Source organism: Giraffa tippelskirchi, chromosome X (assembly GCF_054371585.1).
Source record: "Giraffa tippelskirchi isolate mGirTip1 chromosome X, T2T-mGirTip1v1.2.pri, whole genome shotgun sequence".
In the NCBI taxonomy this organism is placed as follows: domain Eukaryota; kingdom Metazoa; phylum Chordata; class Mammalia; order Artiodactyla; family Giraffidae; genus Giraffa; species Giraffa tippelskirchi.
The window spans coordinates 56340233-56367872 of NC_137289.1; the positions used below are offsets into that span (position 1 = coordinate 56340233).

General features: G+C 39.6%; 1 protein-coding gene across 2 annotated transcripts; it reads left to right on the forward strand.

Moving 5' to 3' along the window:
- On the forward strand, positions 1 to 27129 carry LOC145536934 (melanoma antigen preferentially expressed in tumors-like). 2 transcript variants are annotated; one of them, XM_081567247.1, is made up of 5 exons: positions 84 to 178; positions 18339 to 18486; positions 22733 to 23032; positions 23469 to 24071; positions 24895 to 27129. In XM_081567247.1, the coding sequence occupies exons 3-5, from the start codon at positions 22743 to 22745 to the stop codon at positions 25406 to 25408; spliced, it is 1407 nt and encodes a 468-aa protein (XP_081423373.1). In that variant the 5' UTR covers positions 84 to 178; positions 18339 to 18486; positions 22733 to 22742; the 3' UTR covers positions 25409 to 27129. The 2 variants fall into 2 exon arrangements, with proteins under 2 accessions (XP_081423372.1, XP_081423373.1); XM_081567246.1 differs by lacking the exon at positions 18339 to 18486 and having other exon boundaries at positions 1 to 178.
- Positions 27130 to 27640: the final 511 nt, after the last annotated feature.

Here is a 27640-nt window from a genome sequence, read left to right on the forward strand (position 1 = left end):
CGGAACTACACCAATCACGTGCTCTTCTGGCGAGGTTAGCTTGCGGCGGAAACCGTTAAGCCGCCAGCTGCCTCCAGCACTGCGGCTTGTTGGCGGCGACCTGAGGAGAGGGAGGAACGCGCTGCCACTGCTGGGGTCTTGGACGTCTCAACTATTTTCCGACTCTTCTTCCAGTCAGGTACATCTCAACAGTATTTTTTCTATAAACTACGTCTCTACTGATATAAATGAAATTACCTAGGACCAAAGCTTGGGGATTAATAAGAAAGGCGATCGATTGAATTGCTCACCGGCCAACTCTCCTGTCCACCCTCTGTACAACCCTCTTTCCTTACCTGTGATTAGCTTCAATTTTGTGACTAATCATTTCTTGCTCTCTTTAAAATCCCTCGATCCAAAAAAAACAAAATAAAATCCCTCGATCATGTTGCGTTCCTTTAAAATATCATATTTCTTTGCATCGAATTATTTCTGTGGTTCATAGTGATACGCCAAACTTTAAATTCTAAATGTTGAGATGCATGTTTGTATATATGTGTGGGTGTATATACACGCATATGTGTCTCTGTGTGTATATATATACATACAGAGTCCAGGTTCGATCCCTGGGTCAGGACAATCCCCTGGAGGAGGTCACAACAACCCACCTCAGTATTCTTTTTTTTTATTTTTCACTCCAGTATGCTTGCCTGGAGAATCCCATGGACAGAGGAGCCTGGCAGGCTACAGTCCGTGGAAGCGCAAAGAGTCAGACATGACTGAGAAACTAACACTCTCACTTTCAAACCACTTTGAAATAGTTTGTTAATGGATCACGAGGCACGAACATTTATCCATCTTTATATCCCTCCTCCTAACCGTATTTCAATTGGTTAAACTATTACTAAAAAGTGAGATTTATAGTATAACCGTGGGGCTTCCCCTGTGGCTCAGCTGGTAAAGATGCCACCTGCCAATGTAGGAAACATGAGAGACTTGCCTTTGATCCCTGGGTCGGGAAGATCCCGTGGAGGAGGACATGGCAACCCACTCTAGTATTTTTGCCTGGATAATCCAATGGACAGAAGAACCTGGTAGATTTCAGTCCATAGTGTGGCAAAGAGTCAGACAAGACTGAATCAATTTATCACACAGATATCATTATGGTTCCTTTCAGCAGTGAGTGATTTTTTTAAAAAAATTTTTTGGAAATAACTTTAGACCCGAAAAATGTTTGCAAAAAACAGTATAGAAAGCCTTCGTCCAGATTTCCATAATGTTAACATCTTACATAGGCATAGAAAAATTATGAAAATTGGAAATTAATATCGATGCAGCACTATTAACTAATTTACATACTTTATTTGAAGTCTACCATTTATCGCGGTGATCTCCTTTTTCTGTCCCAGCATCCCAGCATACCATATTTGGCCATCATTTCTCTTTAGTCTCCTCCAGGCCGAGAATTCCTCAAGCTTTCTGGGTCTTTCCCAACGGTGACAGTTTTGGAGATACTGGTGGGGTGTTTTATAGAATGTCTGTCAATTTGGGTTTGTTGGTGTTTTCTTAGGATTAAATGAAAGTTACACATTTTTGGCGATAATACCTGTTTTATTTCCTCTCCTTCATTCTAATGGTGATGGAGTGATTTCTACCATAGGGATCTGGGGGTGACTGCTGAACATACACACTGGACAAGTGCTACCCGCAACAGCTTCTCAGTAATGTTCACTCACTGCCCTCACCGCCTGAGGGCAGAGGACACTACTGGCCAGGTCGAGCCTCAGGGAAGTCATGCTCTGGAAGAGAATGAACAAGCAGGGCTGTGGGAGGCAATCTGTGGTAACAAGACGAGGAGGTGACCCTTGCTTCCCAAGGAAAGATGTGATTAGCTTGTTTGAATACTTCTGTGGGCTGGTGGGGAACTGAAACCTGATAATCAGGGGCAAGCAGACACTGTGGCTAGTTCCTGTGATAAGGCTGCTTTGGGGCTAGGGGAGTTCTTGCTGGGAGCCAAAAAGAGGGATAGGATTCTTCTCAGACTTTCATTCACCGCTTTTACAATTCATCTGTTGATTTTGCCTACAACAAATATGACTAAAAGGTGACTTTCTATGTCCTATTCCTATCATATTTGTTCATTGGAATTCTGTAGAGCTGTCTTTTTTCCCCTCATAATTTTATAAATTTTCAAATTATAAAATTTTATAGAATGCCTTTCTAATTATCAAATCAAGTAATCAAATTCTTTATGTCAATATTGAATTGTGAATAGCTTCATTATATTGTGACTTATAATCAAATTATATCATTATTTAGTTTCTTGCCTTTTTCCAGCTTTGGTGATTAGGAACTCCTTCTTGTGGGGTTTGTGTTCTTTTAGCATGACCTGGTTCTTTTTTGTGTACTTCCCTGCTGGTGTTATAAGATATTCCTGTTCATCTCTTGTTTTTCTTTCCCCACCATGACCCTGAAATCAGAACACTTCTGCCAAAACCCATGTTTCCTTTCCTTGGAAAATGACATTTAGTAGCTGATATCTCCCTGCGTGTTCATTGCTACTGGCGTTTCCTTGCAGCTAGGTCCTCCTTCTCCATTCCTAAGTGAAGGAAATACATTTTGTGTATATGCTTACACTTCCAAATACATTGGAATTTCTCTAGCTATTTCTGTAGATAGTGAAAGCCAGGAGATCACACTGATACTTCTTTTTTTTAAATTAATTACTTACTTTTAATTGGAGGATAATGAGTTTACAATATTGTGATGGTTGATGCGATATATCAACAATCCACTCTAGCCTTATTTGTAACTTCTTTGTCTCACCTGGCTCTCCTTATCTTCAGTATTTACTTATTTGTTCACACCTGATTATACACGATGTAGTTGCAGAAATGCTACCAAATGGTTAGATAGTATGGCCGACCTAATGGACATGAATTTGAGCAAACTCCAGGAGATAGTGAAGGGTGGGGAGACCTGGTGCTACAGAGCTGGGGGTCGCAAAATGTTGGACACAACTTAGTGACTGAACACAAAAACACACCTGTTAGCAGCGGATCTGATGACTTGTGTTTGTGTACACTTCTTTATATCTTAAGCCTCAGAGGATGCAATCAAAGTACTGTTCCCCCAAGGTGCTTAGCTTAGCTATTTTCTTCCTCACCCCTTCTCTTGTGGTTAAGGCATTCATTTGTAATCTATTTAGGTTAATTTGTTGGTGTTTCTAATTTGAGCTTGCCCTCTCCCCGCATATCCTAGTTCATTTTAATTTTTCACTTAATCTTGGGATATGTGAAACACTACTGTGATTCAAACTCAGGGCTACACAAAAACACATGCTGTAGGAGTATGATTCTTTCCCCATGCCTTCTACAGCCTTCCCATTCCCCATTTCTTTCAAACAGTCCCCCTGTAGATAACCAATCTGGTTATCTGGTTGAATCTTCCCTGTATTTACTCTACACAAATGAACAGATACATATGGGTTGTCTTATGTTCCATTGTTTATTAAATGAAAGATAGCATTTTCTACAGCTTTTTTGCACTTTTCCTTTTGCAATAAACAGCATTCCATTAAAAAATAACTCCTTATTCTGTACTCCTTCATTCTTTTTTACAGCTACATTGGATTACACTGGCTTCTATAGGGGCATTTCAGTTGTTTCCAACATTTCGTAATTATTAATACAAACAATGCTGCAGTGAATAACCCTGGGTACACGTGTTTTTGTGTTGGTAGAAATATCTCTTCAAGTTTTATTCCCAGCAGTAGGATTGTTGGGCCAAATGTTAAATGCATCTGTAGTTATGTTAGGTATTTCCAAATTTCTCTCCAGAAGAGTTGTACCACTGGCCACTGGGATTCTTTCCTCACTGCCTCACTATCAGAATGTGTTTCTCTATCTTTGTGACCTTTATTGTCATTGTAGGTGAGAAATGATATCTCCGTGTTGTTTTAGTATGGTGGTGGTTTACTTTCTCAGTTGTGTCTGACTCTTGTAACCCCATGGACTGTAGCCTGCCAGGCTCCTCTGTCCATGGGATTCTCTAGGCAGGAAGACTGGAGTGAGTTGTCATTACCTTCTCCAGGGGATCTGCCCCACCCAGGGATTGAACCCGAGTCTCTTGCATCTCCTGCATGCCAGGTTAATTCCTTACCACTGAGCCACCAGGAAAGCCCTTGTTTTAGTATGTATCTGTCTAATTATGAGGAAGTGACACATTATATATATATATTGCGAATTCTCTATTCATAACTTTTCCCATATTTCTGAGGAAATATTAGCCCTTTGCCCTGCAGTACTTGACTTCTCTGTGTATACTTGGACTATTATTCATTTGTCTGTGGGACATCCTGCAAATACTTTATCCCAGTTTCTCCAATGCCTTTTAATTTAGCTCAGCTGGTGAAGGATCCGCCTGCAAGCCAGGATACTCCGGTCCAATTCCTGGGTCGGGAAGATCCTCTGGAGCACAGATAGGCTACCCACTCCAGTATTCTTGGATTTCCCTGCTGGCTCAGCTGGTAAAGAATCTGCCTGCAAAGCAGGAGACCTTGGATCAATCCCTGGGTTGGGAGGATCTCCTGGAGAAGGGAATGGCTACCCACTCCAGTATTCTGGCCTGGAGAATTCCATGGAGTCCCTAAGAGTCATAGTGCCAAAGAGTCATGCATGGCTGAGCCACTTTCACTTTCATTTGCCTTACATTAAAAAATCATTTTTAGTCACATAGAATGTTCTTTCCTTTAACCACCTCTGGAAATTTCATTCAGAGTTAGAAAGCCTTTCCCAATGCTGATATTGAAGAAGAATTCGGCCATAGTTTCAAGATTTTGTTCTGGTTTCATTTTCTTGTTTCGATTCCTAAACCCATTTACAGTTTATTTTTGTGGATGGGAGATGATGGATCTACACTAATGTTTTTAATGTTATTCCAGCATCATTTATTAAATGTTCATCTTTGCCTCAGTGATTTTACATGCCTTCGGACCATATACTAAAATCCCCAACTATAACTGGTGTTATTCTGAGTTTTTTATTCGCTGCCACTGGCCTATTTGTCTATTCCTGTACTGGTACCCCACTGGTATAAGTTTGGGGCTTTATAGTGTGCTTTTATGTCTGATATGATTACTATTCACTCATAGGTTTTCCATTTTACTTATATCCTGGCTATTCTTGCTTGTTTTTTAAAAAATATTTACTAAATTATCCATTGCCCTAACTGGTAAAAATGTTCACTGATATTTTTGAGATTATATTCAATGTATACATAAGTTTAGAGGGAATGAATATCTTTTTAATACTGAGTTATTCTATCTAAGGTCATTCAAAATCTTTCTACTTATTCAAGTTTCCTTCTATGTTGTTCGAAAGTGTTTACAAATTATCCTTGTATAGATGCTCTCGTTAAGTTTATTTCTATACATTTACTCTTTGTTATCGCTATTGTATATGGGATTTTCTCTCCTAAAGTGTCCTCCAGCTCTGTGTGTGTGTGTGTGTGTGTGTGTAGAAACAAAGACTAATAATTTTTGTATGTAACTTTATATCCTACTACCTTGCTGAATTCTCTTTGTTTTAGTTAATTTGTCATGGTTTCTATAAGACTGTTCAGGTGTGCTATGATATCACCTGCACATAGAGGTGGCTTTACCTCTCCTTTTCCATTCTTAAAAATCTTTTTGGTTTCTCTAGTCAACTGACTAGTGCTTGCTGTTGAAGACTGAACAGGAGTGATGTAGTAGGCATACTTCAGTTATTCCTGACCTTATTGGAAAACCTCCGGTATAAAGTACTTATATAAATAAAGTACTTGCATGAGGAGCTTCTTATATAGCTTTTATCATGTCATAATGCATCCCTGATTCCTATTTCTTGAGTTTTCTCTTTTTTAACATGAATGCCTATTGAAGTTTCCCAAAGATTGGTTTGGCATCTATGGTGATAGTCATATGATTATTGTTGTTCAGTTGCTGTGTCATGTCTGACTCTTTGCAACTGAGGCTCCTCTGTCCTCCCCTGTCTCCCAGAGTTTGCTCAGATTCATGTGTATGGAGTCAGTGATGCTATCTAACCATTTGATTCTCTGCTGCCCCCTACAATTTTGCCTTCCATCTTTCTCAACATCAGGGTCTTTGTCTTTAAATATGTTACCGTGGTGAATGATATCAGTGAAATTCCTAATATAGTGCCAGCCTTGTATTAATGGAATAAATCCCACTTTGTCACAGTATATTACTTTCTAAATGTATTGTTGGCCGTTTGCTAATATTCTATTTAGAGTTTTGGTATCTATGTGTATGTGTTAGTATCCTACTTGCTTCCTAAAAGAAGTTAGGGAAGTTTTCTTCCTTTCGAACGTTCTTACACAAGTCATAAAGCTTTGGTACTATTTGATCTTTGATAGTTTACTAGAATTCACCAATAAATACATCTGAGCAAGGTGCTTCGTGGGGGTAATTCTTATAATAACTTTATCCATTTCTTCTGTGAAAATTGGCTGATTTAAACTTTCTAACACTAGAGTCAGACTTTTGGTAGTCTGTATTTATCTAGGAAATTACCTATTTCATGTAGATTTTCAAGTTGATACAAATATAGGTTGACAAATAATCCCTCAGGTTTTAAGATTCAATGATTATTTCATCTTTTCACGTATTACTTTGTCTTTCTCTGTGATCTTCCTTCCTTCATCAAGCCAGCTTATGGCTTGTCTGCTTTGAAAAACAGGATTTCAATTTGTTATTCAATTTTGTGCCTCATTCATTTCTGCTTTTATCTTTTGTTTTATTTAGTTGTTCTTTTATTCCTAGGTTTTCTTTTCAATTTTCTGAGGCCAGACTTTAAGTCATTTATCTTCATTCCTTTATTTTTACACATAAATGGGTTTATGGCGGTGAAGTTGACTCAGATCACTGCTATAAATGTCTCCCATACATTCTGATATATAGTTTTTCATAGTCATTCTTTATAACTTGACTTTGTATTTCTTGAACTCAGAACTTTTAAAGAAAAGTTAAAAAATTTTCAGGTGGAAAAGCCTTTCTGTTTCAGTTTTTGTTATCAACTATTGTTGCATTGGGATTAGAAAAGACTGCTTGTAACATTTCTACTTTATAGAAATTAATGATATCATCTCTGTGAGATCATTACAATCCATCACTAACAAGTGTATATTCTCTAGTCTTTTTTTGTTGTTGTTGTAAATTTGTTTGTCTTAATTGGAGGCTGATTAGTTTACAGTATTGTGGTGGCTATTGCCATACATCAACAGGAATCAGCCATGGGTCTACATAGTCCCCCAGTCCTGAACCTCCCTCCCAGTTCCCATCCCACCCTATCCCTCTGAGTTGTCCCAGAGCACTGGCTTTGAGTGCCCTGCTTCATGCATCGAACTTGCGCTGGTCATCCGTTTCACATATGGTAATATACATGTTTCAGTGCTATTCTCTCAAATCATCCCACCTTCACCTTCTCCCACACAGTCCAAAAGTCTGTTCTTTACATCAGTCCCTCTCAGCTGTCTTGCATATAGGGTTGTCGTTACCATCTTTCTAAATTCCATATATATGCGTCTATACACTGTATTGGTGTTTCTCTGTCTGACTCACTTCACTCTATGTAATAGGCTCCAGTTTCATCCATCTCATTGGAACTGGCTCAAATGTGTTCTTTTTTATAACTGAGTAATAGTCCATTGTGTACATGTACCACCACTTCCTTATCCATTCGTCCGCCAATGGACATCTAGGTTGTTTCTGTGTCCTAGCTGTTGTAAACACTGCTGCAATGAACACTAGGGTACATGTACATGTGTCTCTTTCAATTCTGTTTTCCTTGGTCTGCATGCCCAGCAGTGGGATTGCTCGGTCGAATGACAGTTCTATTTCCAGTTTTTTAAGGAATCCCCACAGTGTTCTCCATAGTGGATGTACTAGTTTCCATTCCCACCAACAGTGTAAGAGGATTCCATTTTCTCCATACACTCTACAGTATTTATTGTTTGTAGCCATTTGGATAGCAGCCATTCTGACCAGCGTAAGATGGCACCTCATTGTGGTTTTGCTTTGCATTTCTCTGATGAGTGATGTTGAGCTTTTCATGTGTTTGGTAGCTATCTGTATGCCTTCCATGGAGAAATGTCTATTTAGCTCTTCGGCCCACTTTTTGATTGGGTCGTTTATATTTCCGGTACTGAGCTGCATGAGCTGCTTGTGCATTTTGGGGATGAATTCTTTGTCAGTTGCTTCATTTCCTGTGATGTTTTCCCATTCTGAAGGCTGCCTTTTCACCTTGCTTTAGTTTCCTTTTTGTGCAAAAGCTTTTTTTTTTTTTTTATAAATTTATTTATTTTAGTTGGGGGCTAATTACTTTACAATATTTTAATAGTTTTTGCCATACATTGACATGAATCAGCCATGGGTTTACATGTGTTCCCCTTCCTGGACCCCCCACCCACCTCCCTCCCCATCCCATCCTTCTGGATCATCCCATTGCCCCGGCCCTGAGCCCTTGTCACATGCATCGAACATGGAATGGTGTTCTGTTTCACATATGATAATATACATGTTTCAATGCTATTCTCCCAGAACGTCCCACCCTCACCTTCTCCCTCAGAGTCCATAAAATTGTTCCATGCATCTGTGTCTCTTATTCTGTCTCGCATATAGGGTTATCGTTACCATCTTTCAAATTCCATATATATGCATTAGTATACTGTATTGTTGTTTTTCTTTCTGGCTTACTTCACTCTGTATAATGGGCTCCAGTTTCATCCATCTCAGTAGAACCGATTCAAATGTATTTTTTTAATGGCTGAGTAATATTCCATTGTGTATATGTACCACAGCTTCCTTATCCATTCGTCTGCTGATGGACATCTAGGTTGCTTCCATGTCCTGGCTATTGTAAACAGTGCTGCGATGAACATTGGGGTACACGCGTCTCTTTCAATTCTGGTTTCCTCGGTGTATATGCCCAGCAGTGGGATTGCTGGGTCATATGGCAGTTCTATTCCCAGTTTTTTAAGGAATCTCCACACTGTTCTCCATAGTGGCTGTACTAGTTTGCATTCCCACCAACAGTGTAAGAGGGTTCCCTTTTCTCCACACCCTCTCCAGCATTTATTGCTTGTAGACTTTTGGAGAGCAGCCATTCTGACTGGTGTGAAATGATACCTCATTGTGGTTTTGATTTGCATTTCTCTAATAATGAGTGATGTTGAGCATCTTTTCATGTGTTGGTTAGCCATCTGTATGTCTTCTTTGAAGAAATGTCTGTTTAGTTCTTTGGCCCATTTTTTGATTGGGTCGTTTATTTTTCGGGAATTCAGCTGCAGAAGTTGCTTGTATATTTTTGAGATTAATTGTTTGTCTGTTGCTTCATTTGCTATTATTTTCTCCCATTCTGAAGGCTGTCTTTTCACCTTGTTTATAGTTTCCTTTGTTGTGCAAAAGCTTTTAATTTTAATTAGGTCCCATTTGTTTATTTTTGCTTTTATTTCCAATATTCTGGGAGGTGGGTCATGGAGGATCCTGCTGTGATTTCTGTCGGAGAGTGTTTTGCCTATGTTTTCCTCTAGGAGTTTTATTGTTTCTGGTCTTACATTTAGATCTTTAATCCATTTTGAGTTTATTTTTGTGTACGGTGTTAGGAAGTGTTCTAGTTTCATTCTTTTACAAGTGGTTGACCAGTTTTCCCAGCACCACTTGTTAAGGAGATTGTCTTTTTTCCATTGTATATTCTTGCCTCCTTTGTCGAAGATAAGGTGTCCATAGGTGCGTGGGTTTATCTCTGGGCTTTCTATTTTGTTCCATTGATCTATATTTCTATCTTTGTGCCAGTACCATACTGTCTTGATGACTGTGGCTTTGTAGTAGAGCCTGAAGTCAGGCAGGTTGATTCCTCCAGTTCCATTCTTCTTCCTCAAGATTGCTTTGGCTATTCGAGGTTTCTTATATTTCCATACAAATTGTGAGATGATTTGTTCAAGTTCTGTGAAAAATACCATTGGTAGCTTGATAGGGATTGCATTGAATCTATAGATTGCTTTGGGTAGTATACTCATTTTCACTATATTAATTCTTCCAATCCATGAACACGGTATATTTCTCCATCTGTTTGTGTCCTCTTTGATTTCTTTCATCAGTGTTTTATAGTTTTCTATATATAAGTCTTTTGTTTCTTTAGGTAGATATATTCCTAAGTATTTTATTCTTTTTGTTGCAATGGTGAATGGTATTGTTTCCTTAATTTCTCTTTCTGTTTTCTCAATATTGGAGTATAGGAATGCAAGGGATTTCTGTGTGTTAATTTTATATCCTGCAACTTTACTATATTCATTGATCAACTCTAGTAATTTTCTAGTAGAGTCTTTAGGGTTTTCTATGTAGAGGATCATGTCATCTGCAAACAGTGAGAGTTTTACTTCTTCTTTTCCTATCTGTATTCCTTTTATTTCTTTTTCAGCTCTGATTGCTGTGGCCAAGACTTCCAAAACTATGTTGAATAGTAGTGGTGAAAGTGGGCATCCTTGCCTTGTTCCTGACTTTAGGGGAAATGCTTTCAATTTTTCACCATTGAGGATAATGTTTGCTGTGGGTCTGTCATATATAGCTTTTATTATGTTGAGATATGTTCCTTCTATTCCTGCTTTCTGGAGGGTTTTTATCATAAATGGATGCTGAATTTTGTCAAAGGCTTTTTCTGCATCTATTGAGATAACCATATGGTTTTTTTCTTTCAATTTGTTAATGTGGTGTATTACATTGATTGATTTGCGGATGTTAAAAAAAACCTTGCATTCCTGGGATAAAGCCCACTTGGTCATGATGTATGATCTTTTTAATATGATGTTGGATTCTGTTTGCTAGAATTTTATTAAGGATTTTTGCATCTATGTTCATCAGTGATATTGGCCTGTAGTTTTCCTTTTTTGTGACATCTTTGTCTGGTTTTGGAATTAGGGTGATGGTGGCCTCATAGAATGAGTTTGGAAGTTTACCATCTTCTGCAGTTTTCTGGAAGAGTTTGAGTAGGATAGGTGTTAGCTCTTCTCTAAATTTTTGGTAGAATTCCGCTGTGAAGCCATCTGGTCCTGGGCTTTTGTTTGCTGGAAGATTTCTGATTACAGTTTCGATTTCCGTGCTTGTGATGGGTCTGTTAAGATCTTCTATTTCTTCATGGTTCAGTTTTGGAAAGTTATACTTTTCTAAGAATTTGTCCATTTCTTCCAAGTTGTCCATTTTATTGGCATATAGCTGTTGGTAGTAGTCTCTTATGATCCTTTGTATTTCTGTGGAGTCTGTTGTGATCTCTCCATTTTCATTTCTAATTTTGTTGATCTGATTCTTCTCCCTTTGTTTCTTGATGAGTCTGGCTAATGGCTTGTCAATTTTGTTTATCTTCTCGAAAAACCAGCTTTTAGTTTTGTTGATTTTTGCTATGGTCTCTTTTGTTTCTTTTGCATTTATTTCTGCCCTAATTTTTAAGATTTCTTTCCTTCTACTGACCCTGGGGTTTTTCATTTCTTCCTTCTCTAGTTGCTTTAGGTGTAGAGTTAGTTGATTTATTTGATTTTTTTCTTGTTTCTTGAGGTACGCCTGTATTGCTATGAACCTTCCCCTTAGTATTGCTTTTACAGTGTCCCATAGGTTTTGGGTTGTTGTGTTTTCATTTTCATTCGTTTCTATGCATAATTTTATTTCTTTTTTGATTTCTTCTGTGATTTGTTGGTTATTCAGAAGCGTGTTGTTTAGCCTCCATATGTTGGAACTTTTAATACTTTTTTTCCTGTAATTGAGGTCTAATCTTACTGCATTGTGGTCAGAGAAGATGGCTGGGATGATTTCAATTTTTTTGAATTTACCAAGGCTAGATTTATGGCCCAGGATGTGATCTATCCTGGAGAAAGTTCCATGTGCACTTGAGAAAAAGGTAAAATTGATTTTTTGGGGGTGGAAACTCCTGTAAATATCAATTAAATCTAATTTGTCTATTGTATCGTTTAAAGTTTGTGTTTCCTTGTTAATTTTCTGTTTAGTTGATCTATCCATATGCGTGAGTGGAGTATTAAAGTCTCCCACTGTTATTGTGTTATTGTTAATTTCCCCTTTCATACTTGTTAGTATTTGCCTTATATATTGTGGTGCTCCTATGTTGGGTGCATATATATTTATGATTGTTACGTCTTCTTCTTGAATTGATCCTTTGATCTTTATGTAGTGTCCTTCTTTGTCCCTTTTCACATCCTTTATTTTAAAGCCTATTTTATCTGAAATGAGTATTGCGACTCCTGCTTTCTTTTGGTCTCCGTTTGCATGGAATATGTTTTTCCATCGTTTCACTTTCAGCCTGTGTGTGTCCCTAGTTTTGAGGTGGGTCTCTTGTAGACAGCATATATAGGGGTCTTGTTTTTGTATCCATTCAGCAAGCCTTTGTCTTTTGGTTGGGGCATTCAACCCATTTACATTTAAGGTAATTATTGATAAGTATGATCCCGTTGCCATTTACTTTGTTGTTTTGAGTTCGTGTTGAAACATCCTTTCTATGTTTCCTGTTTAGAGAAGATCCTTTAGCATTTGCTGGAGAGCTGGTTTGGTGGTGCTGAATTCCCTCAGCTCTTGCTTGTCTGTAAAGCTTTTGAATTCTCCTTCATATCTGAATGAGATCCTTGCTGGGTACAGTAATCTGGGTTGTAGATTATTCTCTTTCATTACTTTAAGTATGTCCTGCCATTCCCTTCTAGCCTGAAGGGTTTCTATTGAAAGATCAGCTGTTATCCTTATGGGGATCCCCTTGTGTGTTATTTGTTGTTTTTCCCTTGCTGCTTTTATTTTATTTTATTTTTTTTATAAATTTATTTATTTTAGTTGGGGGCTAATTACTTTACAATATTGTAATAGTTTTTGCCATACATTGACATGAATCAGCCATGGGTTTACATGTGTTCCCCTTCCTGGACCCCCCACCCACCTCCCTCCCCATCCCATCCTTCTGGATCATCCCATTGCCCCGGCCCTGAGCCCTTGTCACATGCATCGAACATGGAATGGTGTTCTGTTTCACGTATGATAATATACATGTTTCAATGCTATTCTCCCAGAACGTCCCACCCTCACCTTCTCCCTCAGAGTCCATAAAATTGTTCCATGCATCTGTGTCTCTTATTCTGTCTCACATATAGGGTTATTGTTACCATCTTTCAAATTCCATATATATGCATTAGTTCCCTTGCTGCTTTTAATATTTGTTCTTTGTGTTTGATCTTTGTTAATTTGATTAATATGTGTCTTGGGGTGTTTCGCCTTGGGTTTATCCTGTTTGGAACTCTCTGGGTTTCTTGGACTTCTGTGACTATTTCTTTCCTCAATTTAGGGAAATTCTCAACTATTATCTCCTCGAGTATTTTTTCATGGCCTTTCCTTTTATCTTCTTCTTCTGGGACTCCTATGATTCGAATGTTGGGGCGTTTCATATTGTCCCAGAGGTCCCTGAGGTTTTCCTCATTTCTTTTGATTCTTTTTTCTTTTTTCCTCTCTGCTTCGTTTATTTCCATCATTCTATCTTCTACCTAACTAATCCTATCTTCTGCCTCCGTTATTCTACTGTTGGTTCCCTCCAGAGTGTCTTTTATCTCCTTTATTTCATTATTCATTCTATATTGACTCCTTTTTATTTCTTCTAAGTCCTTGATAAACATTTCTTGCATCTTCTCAATCTTTGTCTCCAGGCTATTTATCTGTAACTCCATTTTGCTTTCAAGATTTTGGATCATTTTTATTATCATTATTCTAAATTCTTTTTCAGATAGATTCCCTATCTCCTCCTCTTTTGTTTGGCTTTGTGGGCATTTCTCATTTTCCTTTACTTGCTGAGTATTTCTCTGCCTTTTCATCTTGTTTAGATTGCTGTGTTAGGCGTGGCCCTTCTGTATTCTGGTAGTATGAAGTTCCTCTTTGTTGTGGATGTTCCTCACTGCGGTTGGGGTTGGACAGGTGGCTTGTCAAGGCTTCCTGGTTGGGGGAGCTTGTGTCGGTGTTCTGGTGGGTGGAGCTGGATTTCTGCTCTCTAGAGTGCAATGGAGTGACCAGTATTAATTTTTGAGATGTCTATGGATTTGGTGTGCCTCTGGGCAGCCTGTATATTGATGCTCAGGTCTATGTTCCTGCGTTGCTGGAGAATTTGCGTGGTATGTCTTGCTCTGGAACTTATTGGCTCTTGGGTGGAGCTTGGTTTCAGTGTATTTATGGAGGCTATTGGATGGTCTCTTATTAATTAATGTTTCCCCTGGCTTTCAGTCTTATTCTTGCAGTAGCCTCAAGACTTCTCCTTCCATACAGCCTCAATAATAAAACTTTTAGGTTAATGTTGAAAAGATTCTCCACAGTGAGGGATACCCAGAAAGGTTCACTGAGTTACATGGAGAGATGAGGTGGGGGGGGTGGTGTTGAGGTGACCAGGAGGGGAAGAGGGGAATTCAAATGTGGAGAGAGAAATCTAGCCAGTAAGCACTTCCCTCTGTGCTTTCCACAGTTTGGAACCCTCAGAGTGATTCACAGAGATACATAGAGAGGGGGGAGGAAGGTCAGCCCAGGAGGCAGCATCTCAGATAGCTCTGAGAGACTGCTCCCTGTGCAAAAGCTTTTAAGTTTCATTAGGCCCCCTTTGTTCACTTTTGTTTTTATTCCCATTACTCTGGGAGTTGTGTCCAGGAGGATCTTGCTGTGATTTACATCAGAGAGTGTTCTAATCTATGTTTTCCTCTAAGAGTTTTTAGTTTCCTGCCATACATTTAGATCTTTAATCTATTTTGAGTTTATTTTTGTGTATGGTGTTAGAAGGTGTTCTAGTTTCATTCGTTTACAGGTGGTTGACCATTTTCCCCAGCACCACTTGTTAAAGAGATGCTATTTTCTCCATTGTATATTTTTGCCTCTTTTGTCAAAGATAGGGTGTCCATAGGTGCACAGGTTTATTTCTGGGCTTTCTGTTTTGTTCCACTGATCTATATTTCTGTCTTTGTGCCAGTCCCATACTGTCTTGATGACTTTCGCTTTGGAGTATAGTCTGAAGTCAGGAAGGTTGTTTCCTCCACTTCAATTCCTCTTTCCCAGATTGGAGGTTTTTTGTGTTTCCATACATTTTTTGAAATTATTTGTCCTAGTTCTGTGAAAACCTTTGGTAGCTTGATAGGGTTTGCATTGAATCTATAGATTGCCTTGGATAGTGTACTCATTTTCACTATATTGATTCTTCCGATCCACGAACGTGGTATATTTCTCCATCTATTTGTGTCATCTTTGATTTCGTTCCTCAGTGTTTTAGCATTTACTATATATAGGTCTTTTGTTTCTTTAGGTAAAATTATTCCTAATATTTTATTATTTTCATTGCGATGGTTAATGGGATTGTCTCCTTAATTTCTCTTTCTATTTCTTCATTGTTATTGTATAGGAATGCAAGGGATTTCTGTGTATTAATTTTATATCCTGCAACTTTACTATTACCATCGATTAGCTCTAGTAATTTTCTGGTGGTTATTTAGGGTTTTCTGTGTGGAGGATCACATCATCGGCATACAGTGAGAGTTTTACCTCTTCTTTTCCAATCTGGATTCCTTTTATTTCTTTTTATTCTCTGATTTCTGTGGCTAGGACTTCCAAAATTATGTGAATCGTAGTAGTGAGAGTGGACACCTTTGTCTTGTTCCTGACATTAGGGGCAATGCTTTCAATTTTTCACCACTGAGGATAATGTTCGCTGTGGGTTTGTTGTATATGAGTTTTATTATGTTGAGGTATGTTCCCTCTATGCCTGCTTTCTGGAGAAGTTTTCTATCATAATCACGTGTTGAATTTTGTCTAAGACTTTCTCTGCTTCTATTATTTCCACCATTCTATTTACCACCTCACTTCTCTTGTGCCTCAGTCATTCTACCGTTGGTTTCCTTCAGAGTGCTTTTAGTTGCAGGTATGGCATTGTTCACGATTGATTGACTCTTCTTTATTTCTTGCAGGTCCTTTTTAAACATTTCTTGGGTCTTTTCTATCCTTGACTCTAGTCTATTTATCTGTAACTCCATTTTGTTTTCAAGATTTTGGATCATCTTTACTCTGATTATTCTGAATTCTTTTTCAGGTATACTCCCTATGTCCCCCTCTTTGGTTTGGTTTGGTGGGTTTTTGTCATGTTCCTTCACCTGCTGAATATTTCTCTACCTTTTCATTTTGTTTAGATTGTTGTCTTTCGGGTGCCCTTTCTTCAGGATGGAAGTTCATGGTTCCTTATAATTTTGGAGTCTGCTCCCTGTGGGTGGGGTTGGACCAGTGACTTGTCAAGGTCTCCTGGTTTGGGGAGCTTGTGTCTGTGTTCTGGTGGGCATAGCTGGATCTCTTCTCTCTGGAGTGCAGTGAAGTGTCCAGGAGTGAGTTTTGGCATGTTTATGGCTTTGGCATGGCTTTAGGTACCCCTCTTTAATGTTCAGGGTCTGTTGCTGTTTTGCTGGGGAATTAGCATGGTGTGTCTTGCACTGGAACTTGTTGTCTTTTTGGTGGATCTTGGTTTCAGTGCAGATATGGAGACTTTTGGGTGAGCTCTTGTCTATTAATGTTCCCTGGAGTCCGGAGCTCTCATATAGTCTAACGTTCTGGAGTGAAAGGTCCTGCATGTGGCTTTTGGTCTGACTCTTACAGTGGCTAAAGACTTCTTCATCTATACATCACAGAAGATGAAACCCCTAGGTTAATGGTGAAACATTTCTCCACAGCCGGGAACACCCAGAGAGATTCAGATAGTTATGTAGAGAAGAGAAGAGGAAGGAAGGAGCAAGAGGGGTCCAGGAGGAGAAAAGAGGGTGACCAAAGTGGTGAGGGCAATCAGCCATTAATGAAATCCCTAGGTGCTCTCCACAGCTCAGAACACCCAGAGAGATTCACAGAGTTATGTAGAGAAGAGAAGAGGGAGGAAGGAGATAGAGGTAGCCTGGAGGAGAAAATGGAGAGTGAAAAATGGGGAGAGAAGATAAGCCGGTTATAAAATCCCTAAGTGAAAATGGATACTAAAGATTTGATTCTTAAAGGTACAAAATTGATAACAAATATCAGATATAATATTTTAAAAACGTCGAATAGGGGTTAGACTCTCAAAACTACAATATAAAAATAAATGCAAAATCAATCACAAAAATAAAAAATATATATATGCTATTTGTTTAAAAAAGTGTTTTTAAAGGTAATTGTAGGCTATCAAATGAAAGTTCAAAGAATAAAAAAGTTTTGAAATTTTTAAAAAAGTTAAAAAGTGATAATACTGAAATTATATCAAGGAATATGTCTGGAGCTACTATGGGCAGTGTGGGGTCACTTCAGTGTCAGATGATCCCTTGTTTCAGCTTATACTTGTTCTCAAGGTCTATTCACAGTCTCAGCATTAGCTGCAGTGTTTTAATCTGTTGCACCTGTCACTTCCAGAGCAGTTCCCCCTTCTCTGTTTATTTTGGCATCCTCTGTTTGCAGATCGCTTCAGTGTCTAATTTCTACCCTGACAAGAGGGAGTGAATGTGGCCACTGATTTAGGCTCACTTATTGATTTGTGTTGTGGGGAGAGAGGGACACTGCAAACATATACCACTGGCACGTGTGGGGAGTGATCACAGTGGATGGACCACAGTGGTTTGGCCCCAGCCCACAGTGGCGTGTACTTTCTGGGTCCACACTGCTCAGGCTCCAGAGTGCTCTGCAAGGGCACTGTCCCAAGTGCGCCCTGCATTTCATGCACTTCCCACTCAGGTTCTTGGGTGCTGCACAGGTGCACAGACCCAGATGGGCTGTGTGTTTTGTGCCCTTCCCATGTCCAAGCAGCTCAGGCGACCAGGTGCTTGGCTAGTGCACTGTCCCAGGTGGGTCGTGCGTCTTATGCACCCCAATGGTTACAGCCACTTGATTGCCCTGGTGTGCTGCAAGAGCACAGCCCCAGGTGTGCCACGTGTCTCCTCTCAGGAGCTGATCTCAGGCTGTGACATACGTGGCAGGTGTGAACCATCCAGGATCTCTGGAATACATGGTTAGCTACTGGGAGCCTGCTCACTGTTTGGTGGAAGATGTGGTCTCTGGGGCCGAGACTGCAGCAGCTCCTTGCCTTCTGGCCCTGGGTGTCACAAACCTACCTCTCTGTCTCCGGGGATGGAGGGCCCTATACAATAGCTGGCTTCCTCTCCTTTAATATTTGCACAATCATTTCTTCTGTGAGTGTGCCAGGGGTCACTGTGCGGCATTAGAGCCTTTCATGGGAAAGGGTTTTTTTTTTTTTGGTCTCTCTGGCGATCCCATGGTTTGGGTTGCTATCTCACATTAGGTCCCTCAGATTGTCCTCAGGGCATTCAGGCCCAGTTCTTACCCTAAGGACCGATGATGCAGCCCACGCCTCCCTGCCCAGGCCCTTTTGCTGGTGGCGGATGCAAGCATCTGTGAACTTCTCCATCTCCACGTGTTGTTGCAGTTAGGTACGGGTATTCTATGTTTTTTTTCTCTCCTGGTTATGTTCCCCTCTGAGATTCAAAAACTCCCCACAGGCATGCCTGTGAGAGGGTTTCCTACTGTGTGGAAAATTCTTCTTCTTCACCACTCCCTCCCCAGGACAGGTCTCTGTCCCTAAATCTTTTGTCTCTCTTTTCTTCTTTTGTATGTTGTCCACCTCCTATCGAAGAGATTGGGCTACATTTCTGGGTGCCTTGTGTCCTCCACCAGTGCTCAGAAGTTGCTTTTTGGGAGTTGCTCAACATGCAAATGATCTTTTGATGAATTTGTGGAGGAGAGGCTGGTTTCCCCATCCTATTCCTCTGCCACCTCGGGACCACCCTGTTCTCTAGTCTCATACAATCTGATCAGCCGTAGACTGAGTTTGATGTATTAAATCTTCTATTGTTATTGTTTTCTCTTATTACTGTTATTTTATCTACATATGCTTCCCTATTTACTTTTTCTTTTTAATTAGTTTATTTTTTAACTTTACAATATTGTATTTGTTTTGCCATGCATTGAAATGGATCCACCATGGGTGTACATGTTCTCCCCCTCCAGAAGCCCCCTCGCACCTCCCTCCCCATCCCATCCCTCTGGGTCATCCTGGCGCAACAGCCCCCAGCGCCCTATATCATGCAGCGATCCTGGACTGGCGATTTGCCTCACCCATGATAATTTACATGCTTCGGTGCCATTCTCCCATATCATCCCACCCTCGCCCTCTCTCATAGAGTCCATAATACTGTTCTATTTATTTGTGTCTCTTTTGATGTCTCACATACAGGGTTATCTTTACCGATTAACTATACCATATATATGTATTAGTATACTGTATTGGTGTTTTTCTTTCTGGCTTACTTCACTCTGTATAATAGGCTCCAGTTTCATCCACCTCATTGAAGGAGTTTGCAGTACTCCTGGTGCATAAATATTTGTAAGGATTATATCTTCACTGTGAGTTTTTGCTTTTATGATTAAGACATGTTCACGTTTTATGATTAAGACATGTTTCAGTCAGTTCAGTCGATCGGTCATGTCCGACTCTTTGTGACCTCACGAACCACAGCACTGCAGGCCTTCCTATCTATCACCAACTCCCGGAGTCCACCCAAACCCATGTCCATTGTGTCGGTGATGCCATCCAACCATCTCATCCTCTGTTGTCACCTTCTCCTCTTGCCTTCAATCTTGCCCAGCATCAGAGTCTTTTCAAATGAGTCAGCTCTTCACATCATGTGGCCAAATATTGGAGTTTCAGCTTCAGCATCAGTCCTTCCAATGAATATTCAGGGCTGATTTCCCTTAGGATGGACTGGTTGGATCTCCTGGCAGTCCAAGGGACTCTCAAACGTCTTGTCCAACACCACAGTTCAAAAGCATCAATTCTTCTGCGCTCAGCTTTCTTTATACTCCAACTGTCACATGCATACATGACCACTAGAAAAACCGTAGCCTTGACCAGATAGACTTTTGTTGACAAAGTAATGTCTCTGCTTTTCAATATGCTGTCTAAGTCGGTCATAACTTGCCTTCAAAGTATCAGGGGTCTTTTAATTTCATGGCTGCAATCACCATCTGCAGTGATTTTGGAGCCCAGAAAAATAAAGTCTGACACTGTTTCCACTGTTTCCCCATCTATTTGCCATGAAGTGATGGGACTAGATGCCATGATCTTAGTTTTCTGAATGTTGAGGTTTAAGCCAAATTTTTCCCTCTGATCATTCACTTTCATCAAGACACTCTTTAGCTCTGCTTCACTTTCTGCCATAAGGGTGGTGTCATCTGCATATCTGAGGTTATTGATATTTCTGCTGGCAATCTTGATTCCAGCTTTGCTTCCCCCAGCCCAGTGTTTCTCTGATGTACTCTGCATATAAGTTAAAGAAGTAGGGTGACAATATACAGCCTTGAGGTACTCCTTTCCTATTTGGAACCAGTCTGTTGTTCCATGTCCAGTTCTAACTGTTGCTTCATGACCTGCATACAGGTTTCTCAAGAGGCAGGTCAGGTGGTCTGGTATTCCCATCTCTTTCAAAATTTTCCACGGTTTATTGTGATCCACACAGTCAAAGGCTTTGACATAGTCAATAAAGCAGAAATAGATGTTTTTCTGGAACTCTCTTGCTTTTTCGATGATCCAGAGGATGTTGGGAATTTGATCTCTGGTTCCTCTTCCTTTTCTAAATCCAGCTTCAACATCTGGAAATTCATGGTGCACTTATTGCCAAAACCTGGCTTGCAGAATTTTGAGAATTACTTTATTAGCATGTGAGATGAGTGCAATTGTGCAGTAGCTTGAGCATTCTTTGGCATTGGCTTTCTTTGGGATTGCATGAAAACTGACATTTTCCAATCCCATGGCCACTGCTGAGTTTTCCAAACTTACTGGCATATTGAGTGCAGCACTTTCACAGCATCATCTTTCAGGATTTGAAATAGCTCAACTGGAATTCCATCACCTCCACTTGCTTTGTTCGTAGTGCTGATTCCTAAGGCCCACTTGACTTCACATTCCAGGATGTCTGGCTCTAGGTGAGTGATCACACCATCGTGATTATCTGGGTCATGAAGATATTTTTTCTACACTTCTTCTGTGTATTCTTGCCACCTCTTCTTAATATTTTCTGCTTCTGTTAGGTCCATACCATTCTGTCCTTTATTGAGCCCATCTTTGCATGAAATGCTCCTTTGGTATCCCTAATCATCATGTTTAATGCATTGTTAAAACTCATTCTGAACCACGTATTTCTTTAACACTTTATTCTCTAGTCTATGCATTTTTTCCTCCAGTATCATTTAACACTCCCCTATTGCATTATGATAAAAAGGTTGTTCTATTTTCTTATACTCTTCTCCCTTCTCTCATTTTTACTTGCACATTTTCTGTTTTTTCACAACGTAAAACTTCTGTGCATTAGTCTTCTCCCCTTTCCTCCATGTTCATTTTCATATTACATGTAAAATACTCACCTTGACATAGTTTGGTGAATTTTTCCTCCTCATTACCTGTTGGAACACAATCTGAGTTCTTCTTTTAGAAGATTACTTGCCAAATATTCTGTAAAGAGATGTGTAGGGAATATTGTAAGTTTCCGGGCCACAGTGTTGCTGTCACTCTGCTCAACTTCGCAACTGCAGTGCCAAAGCATTCAGAGACAATACATAAATGATAGATCGTGGCTTTGTTCCAATCAAACTCTATATACCAAATCCAGCAGTGGGCTTCATCTGGGTTAGGGGGCCAGTCTGAAGACTGATCTCTACTCTAGTAGCTTCTTTATTTGAATATAAAATCTTTATGACAGCCTTTCATTTTGTTTGTTTTGGCGATTCAGGGAGAAGTCATGAGTACTCTGATTTGTGGTTTTCTTATGTATTGAAAGAGCCTTAATTTTCCCTTCTGTTTATTTTTCCCATCATTACCCAAGTGCCTACTGAGGCTTCTCCCTTCTTCATTGCCTTATTCTTCCCTAAAAGCTGTATCTTTCAAAAACTGCACTTTTAATAAATCCATGACCCTTAAAGAATTCCTATTAGGAATTCCTCCCCTGTAGTCCATGCTCTCATATTGTAGGACACCTTTTAATATTTTTAGATTTATTCTGTGCTTAGTCATTCTACTGTATTTTTAGATCTGCTTTAAGCCCTTTCCCATCTTCCTTCTTCTCTAACTCTTGGAAGATTTCTATGTCTGTCTTTCTTCTTACCACAAAGCCTAGTCATGGGAGTATGAAAAATCATGCTGAGATTTCATGATTTTTGTTTTATTGACAATTATTTTGAATTTTTGGCATTCTCCATTTTATTTTTTTTAATAAATTTATTTATTTTAGTTGGGGGCTAATTACTTTACAATATTGTAGTAGTTTTTGCAATTTTAAAGAAATTATGAGGGTTTTATGCTGATGCACATTTTCCTTCTTATTGGTTTGTATCTTTTGGGGACGAAATAAATTGAGGATGGTCAAGATCGGCTTCTGCCAACTTACCTATGACCTCTAATGGCATTTTATCTTATGTAAATCTGCGTTATGTGTGCATATATTTAATTAAATACACTCGCAAGTCTATTTTCATTCTATTCCCAGAGGAGAGGTCACTTAAGTTGGCCATATAATTCACCCATATACTTACTCAATAAGCATTTTGTCCATAGCTATCCCCGAAAACAAACAAGAGACTATATATTTCTTCTCAGAACTTCTAATATTCTCCACTCTGAAGCAGGTTTGTGAAGATGGACCAAAAGACCACAGCCACACTCCTCGAGCTTGCTGCAAAGAGTCTGCTGAGTAGTGAGCCTGCAGTGATGCATGCTCTGGAGGAAATCCCAAGAGATCTCTTTGTTCCATTGTTCAACGCTGCCTTCTTTGGTGGGCATAAGAAGATCCTAAAGGCAATGGTGAGGGTGTGGCCTTTTCACTGTCTTCATCTTGGGTCACTGAAGCCACAAGAGTCAAACTATGACATCTTGGAAGCCATGATTGATGGTCTGCCAATCCCCCCAGCCCAGAACTCATCCTTGAGGTAAGTTTACGACCAGAAGATTTATAGGGAGTCAGCAGGAGGGTATGCTGTAGCCTGCGGCAGGGGAGTATCTAACCATCTCCCAACACTTGCCAGTGAGTTCAACAGTTGGGGTCACATTGAGTATTTCCTTGTCTTATAGAGTTGATTAAAGAATAGAGGTGATTGAGGGTACTATGTATGCATTTGAGTGTGATTACATAGAAGTGGGACATGGGCATTGAGACAGACCAGAGGTGACCAGGCATGACCAGAGGTGAAGGAAGTGTGGGGAAAGGATGAAAGATGCTCAGTTTGTGTGGAAAGAACTTCCTGGTGAATGGTGATGAAGTGATAACCAGGATTCAGGTGTTCTCTCCCTGTTTCCCATCATTGATCTTGCTGGGTTATCTTCCCATCAACCACATCTCATGTGTCCTGTCTTCTTTCCTTACAGGGGCCACAAACTGAGGATCCTAGATTTAAGGCACAACTCAAAGTATAAGACAACATGCTCTCACGTCAGGATCGCATTCCCTTTGTGTTTACAGTCACGCATATCCCCTCAGCACACTGTCCTTAACATAGAAAACACTCAGCAGAGTGCCAGGTGCCTTGGGATTGGTAATTCCAGGTGTGAGGTTGAGTCAGCTCAGGAAACCATGGTATTACTAGTGGATATTTCCCTCAATAATACCTTGAGAACACAGCAGTTTCTCACTTTCCTCTGTAATAAAGTTGAGCAGAGCTCTGGGTACTTGCACCTCTGCTGCAGAGATCTGCAAATCAATAGAATGTCTGCCAACAGACGGATCCTTCAGATTCTGCATCTGGGGTGCATTGATCGTCTGGAAACGGATCAAGCTTATCTGAGTGAGATCATGACCCGTTTTTCTGGAAAAATCCACCTGCACAGCCTTAGTTTGTCTAACCTCAGCTTTGGGTCTTATAAGGGAAGGAATTTCAGGTCTATTCTCATCTGGCTTGGGCAGCTGGAAAACCTCCAGGAGCTCAGGTTGTCTTTCTTTTGCCTCAGAGATCAACTACACAAACTACTCAGGTGAGGAGGTTGGGAGAAATCTGGGTTCCCTGAAAACCTCATTGTTAAGACAGAAGGGCCCATTCTTGCATCTTCCTATGCTGCTAGTAACCTATTCCTCCTTCCACCTCAGCATAGGCATTGCTGGGTGTTTGAATCTAGCTGGGGGAAAATGGGGTACCTTATGGTGAGGGACAGATGAGGTTAGTGAAGGAAGCTCTGCTCACTCATTTATTCAGTGACCACAGGCAGACAGTTAGAACATGTCTGTACATAGATTTCTGAAAAACACTCAGTTCTTCTGCTCCTGGATTTATAGCTCTCTAGAGAGGAAGGGGAGGCACTCATAGAGAAACATTAAGTTGTAGCTCTAATGCACATGCCTGTGGATGGGTCACAAGAGTTAACACTGCCCGATAATTTTGCTCCTGTATTTTCCTGAAGGCTTAGACCCTTGAATGTAGAGCTTGCCATCTGGGAAGTACTTAAAGGAAACCCTCAGTTGCCTGCTTTCCTGGACCCATCCTCACCAAATAAGTCAACCAGATCCAGCACTTATTATTTTGTATATACTAAGTGCATGTGATTTTTTTCACTTAATCCTTCTTGTAACCATGAATAATAATTACTGCTGTGCGCATTTTCAAGGTTAAAACCCTGTTCCTCAGAGTGGTAAAGTAACTTTCTCCGGGTCACAAATTTATAATGTCTGATCCTCAAGTCCACATTGATAACCACCTTTTGAAAACTAGTATAAGCAGTTTATTCTAGAGGAATATATTCCTGTAATTTGGGGCACTTTGCTGTCATTCTTCTGAAATAAACTTACTTTTCCTCTCTTTAGAGTCCTACCACCTCATGTGGATACATTGTGTCTCTCGTTCTGTGGCCTTTCTATCAGAGATGTCACTTCCCTGTCCCAGAGCTCTCAGGCCACCCAGCTCAGAGTATTGAGTCTCAATAACAATCAAATCTTTTCAGAAGCTTATGAGCCCTTCCAGGTTCTGCTGGAGAAGGTCTCAGGCACCCTGCAACATCTGGAGATAAATAATTGTATGATGACTGATTCTATTCTCTCGGCCATCATCCCAACCCTGAACCAATGTACCCACCTCCGCGTCTTTAAATTTGCCTTCAACCCCATTACGATGCCTGTGCTCAAGAGCCTCCTGCAGCACTTGACATCCTTGCCAAGGCTGAGGCATGTGATGTATCCCATTCCTGTCCATTGTTACCAGGATTGGAATTTTCTTTGCAGCTTGAACCGACAGAAACTTGCCGAAGTTCAGGCCCAGGTCAAGGCGATGCTTCACATGTTACACCAGGATCACGTGAAATGGGCCACTTATTCTGAGTAATTTCCACTGTATAAGGAGTTGTTTCATCACTGATACGTGGCTGTTAAGGGTTCATTGTTTTGCCTGAAGCCCAAGTTTGTAGAGATACATATACAAAGTTCTACTGTTCCAGGAAACTGGGGTTTAGGAATGTTGGATATGTAACTGACCTCTATAAAAGAGAAACCTTTAAAAGGAAATAGAGGAATTTGAAACGTCCTCTGGGTCTCTTGCCCACTGCCCTCTACATCTTCTTCTCGTTACTAACCAAGTTATGACTATGTGATATATGCTGACTGAGGCATTATACATCACATCATTTCCTTCTCCACACTGATTGGTCCATTGATCCATTTATGGGCACTTGACACAATTCAGGTCTGTTGAAACTCTTCCTGGAGGTGGTAGTTGTTCAGGAATTTTACCCTCTAGGTACCTGCAGATTTCCCTCTGTTTCTGATTCGCTCAGGTTGTTTATCAGGAAGCATATGCAGGTAAAAAGAAACAGACTATGCCCACTACCTAGTGGCATATTCATCAGCATGTTACTGCCTCAATTTTCAGGTCTCAGAACCCCGGCTTTGTTACTGGCTATTCCACACACGTTCACCAAGCGTCGGTTATGATTTAGGAACTTTTGCACATGCTAAAAAAAAAATAAAGTCCCTGATCTCACTCGAAGTGTAGATACTCCTATCATTTACTAGTTTGTCTGTTTTCCCTAGAGCATTTGAGAACTTATTTATCCCCCATAACCCTCCTCCCCCCCCCTTTTTTTTTTAACATTTTCCCTTACATGATTGGCTCAAATGATATTGGCCTCTTTTGTCCTGTTGGATAGCTGCTCAGTCCTCACATCATGGCTTGAATGTTGCCTGCTCAGATAGGTTTTCTGTTCTCTCTTATTTCCCCATTTAAGTAGATTCATTCTGATGTTTCTTTGTCTTAATGTACCATGTACAGTTGCTTCATGGTACACATTGTTCCGTATGTATTCATTCTGTCTGCTATTCCAGTAGAGTTGCACTGTTCAGTATGGTGCACACTAAACATATGTGATTACTGAGGTCTAGAAATTTGGCTATTCTCAAATGTGATGTACTCTAAGTGCTAGATGCACACTGTGTATCCAAGAGTTAATAAGAAACAAAGGATGTAGAATAACTGATCAATCATTTATGTATACTGTTTCCATGTTGAACTGATAACATACTGCATTTCAAAAACAGTAAAGATAAGAGAATGTAAATTCTTTATATTGTTATATGTTAAAATGATAGCATTGTATTTCAAAGCATTAGTAAGGAAAATGTTAAAATAATTACCTGCTCCTATGTTTACAAGTCAATGTGATAAAATAAGGCATTTCAACAGTCACTGAGAGAAAATACTGTTAATTAATAGATTGTTCCTAGTGTTTATATGTTGAAAGGGTAACAGAAAATGTCAAAAATTTGGTAACAAAAAAAGAATAGAAAAATAGTTAGTTGTTTGTGTATCGTGTTTCCTTGTTGAAATGAAAACAGATTGCATTTTAAAAACTTAGTAAGAAAGAAAAATGTAACAGTAATTAATAATGTGTTCATTGTTTGCATGTTGAAGTGATAAAACAATTTTTAAAACTCAGTAAAAAAAAATTTGTTATTTTTCCAACATGGTGAAATGATAAACCATTTCAAAGTCTTGAGAAAATATAAAAATTAATACATAATTATTAAAAATAGCTAACAACTTGTTCCTAACTGCATTTAACGACTGCATTTCTCAATTTGAAAGGCTAATATGTTAAAATAACTATTAAATTGTGTACATTGTTGCTTTTTTTGAAATGACAATAAATGTCATTTCAAGGGAATCATAAGGAAAGTAGAATGCAGCAAGGTTATCATTAACCTGATACTAAAACCAGAGACAGACACTACAGGAAAAAAAATGACATGGCAACAGCTTTGATGTATATAAATAGAAAAATCCTAAACAAAATATTAGCAAAACGAATCCAACAATATATACATGGACCATACACCGTAACCACACAGCATTTATTTCAGGGTCACAAGGATGATACAACATCTGCAAATCTATGTGTGATGCACCTTTACAATAGAACAAAAGTTAAAACTCACATAATTATCTCAGCAGATGCAGAAAAACTGTTTGACACAATTGAACATCCATTCATGACAACAACTCTCAACAAAGTTTAGAGGGAATATGGCTCAAAATACTAAAGGCATGTATGAGAAACCCACA